Source organism: Chiloscyllium plagiosum, chromosome 9 (genome assembly GCF_004010195.1).
Source record: "Chiloscyllium plagiosum isolate BGI_BamShark_2017 chromosome 9, ASM401019v2, whole genome shotgun sequence".
NCBI classification, from domain to species: domain Eukaryota; kingdom Metazoa; phylum Chordata; class Chondrichthyes; order Orectolobiformes; family Hemiscylliidae; genus Chiloscyllium; species Chiloscyllium plagiosum.
In genome coordinates, this window is record NC_057718.1 from 104,742,722 (window position 1) to 104,744,395 (window position 1,674).

General features: G+C 44.0%; 1 protein-coding gene across 1 annotated transcript in view; it reads right to left on the reverse strand.

Annotated features, from left to right (window-relative positions):
• The window catches only part of cep68 (centrosomal protein 68), a 130,482-nt gene extending 128,881 nt beyond the window's left edge, over nt 1–1,601 (reverse strand). The window contains exon 1 of the mRNA XM_043696691.1: nt 1,460–1,601. Coding sequence (XP_043552626.1) covers nt 1,460–1,558 — 99 coding nt within the window. The 5' untranslated portion in view covers nt 1,559–1,601. The remainder of the gene's footprint in view (nt 1–1,459) is intronic.
• Between the last annotated feature and the right edge of the window lie 73 nt (nt 1,602–1,674).

The window sequence follows — 1,674 nt, forward strand, 5'->3', positions numbered from 1 at the left end:
GTGGGGGGGAGAGAAGAGAAATGTTGCTATAACTGGGAATAGTACAGTTGGAGGCATAGACACTGATCTCTGTGACCAGGATTGAGTCCCGAAGGTTGTGTTGCCTGCCTTGTGCTCGGGTTCAGGATATCTCATCTGGTCTGCAGAGGAACTTGGAATGGGAGAGTAAAGATCCAGTGGTCATGGTCCACGTGCATACCAATGAAATTGACAAAACGAGGGCAGAGGCTCTGCTCAGGGAGCATGAACAGCTAGGAGCTAAATTTATAAACAGAATCAATCAGGTAATAATCTCTAGAGTACTTTCTGAGCCATGAACTAATTGACACAGGGTCAATAAGATTAAGCAGGTAAATGCATGGCTCAAAGATTGGTGTGGGAGAAATGGGTTAGAATTCATGGGACATTGGCACCAGTACTGGGGAAGAAGGGACCTGTTCCGATCGGACAGGATTCATCTGAACCGTGATTGGACCAGAGTCCTAGTGAATCACATAACCAGGGCTGTAGACAGGGCTTTAAAATAATGGGGGATGTGGGTGGTGGGGGGGAGTGGAGTTCAATTATAGGGGAAATCACAAAATCCAAATTAAAGAAGGAGGTAAGAGTGCAGAACTAGGGTAAGGTTATTAAAATCTCCAGCACTGATACAAATAGGACATAGTGTATGGAAAGGGTTAGCAATCAGACTTCAAGCACATTGGACAAACAAATGACAATGAGATGAGGGACAGTTAATACAGGACTGAAGGTGTTATATCTGAATGCATGCAGAATAAGGAATAAGGTAAATGAGCTTGTGTGCAAATTGAAATTGACAGGTATGGCATAGTGGGCATCATGGAGACATGGCTGCAGGATCAGGATTGGGAGCTGAATATTTAAGGATATATTGAAAAGACAGGCATGTGGGCAGAGGAGGTGGGGTTATCTTATTAGTAAGAAATGAAATTAAATCAATGATAAGAAATGAAGTAGGATCGGATTGTGTAGAATCTGTGTGGGTAGAATTGAGGAGCCACAAAGGTTAAAAAAAAAGCCGTGCATGGAGTTATGTACAGGCCCCCAAACTGTAGTCAAGAGCTGGGGCGCAAGATACACCATACATCCTATCGAAAAGATAGGCATGTGGGCAGAGGGGTGAGGTTGTTGGAATACAGGGAGAACTAGCCATTTGGATACAGAACTGGCTCAAAGGTAGAAGACAGAGGGTGGTGGTGGAGGGTTGTTTTTCAGACTGGAGGCCTGTGACCAGTGGAGTGCCACAAGGATCGGTGCTGGGTCCTCTACTTTTTGTCATTTACATAAATGATTTGGATGTGAGCATAAGAGGTACAGTTAGTAAGTTTGCAGATGACACCAAAATTGGAGGTGTAGTGGACAGCGAAGAGGGTTACCTCAGATTACAACAGGATCTTTAAAGCGTGAATGTGCAGTTTGATGGAGGGGGGCTGCTTACCATACATTTATCCAGGGAAGCCTTGATACTGTCCATTGTGGGCTGAGGTGGGATCCAGTTATCTGTGGTCTCTGCTACTTCATACAACCACTGGACCATTTCTTCAAGTTTACAGCTAAAGCTCTATAGGAACAAAATAGCAGATCAGTTACATCAATGACTTGGATGCGAGCATAAGAGGTATAGTTAGTAAGTTTGCAGATGACACCAAAATT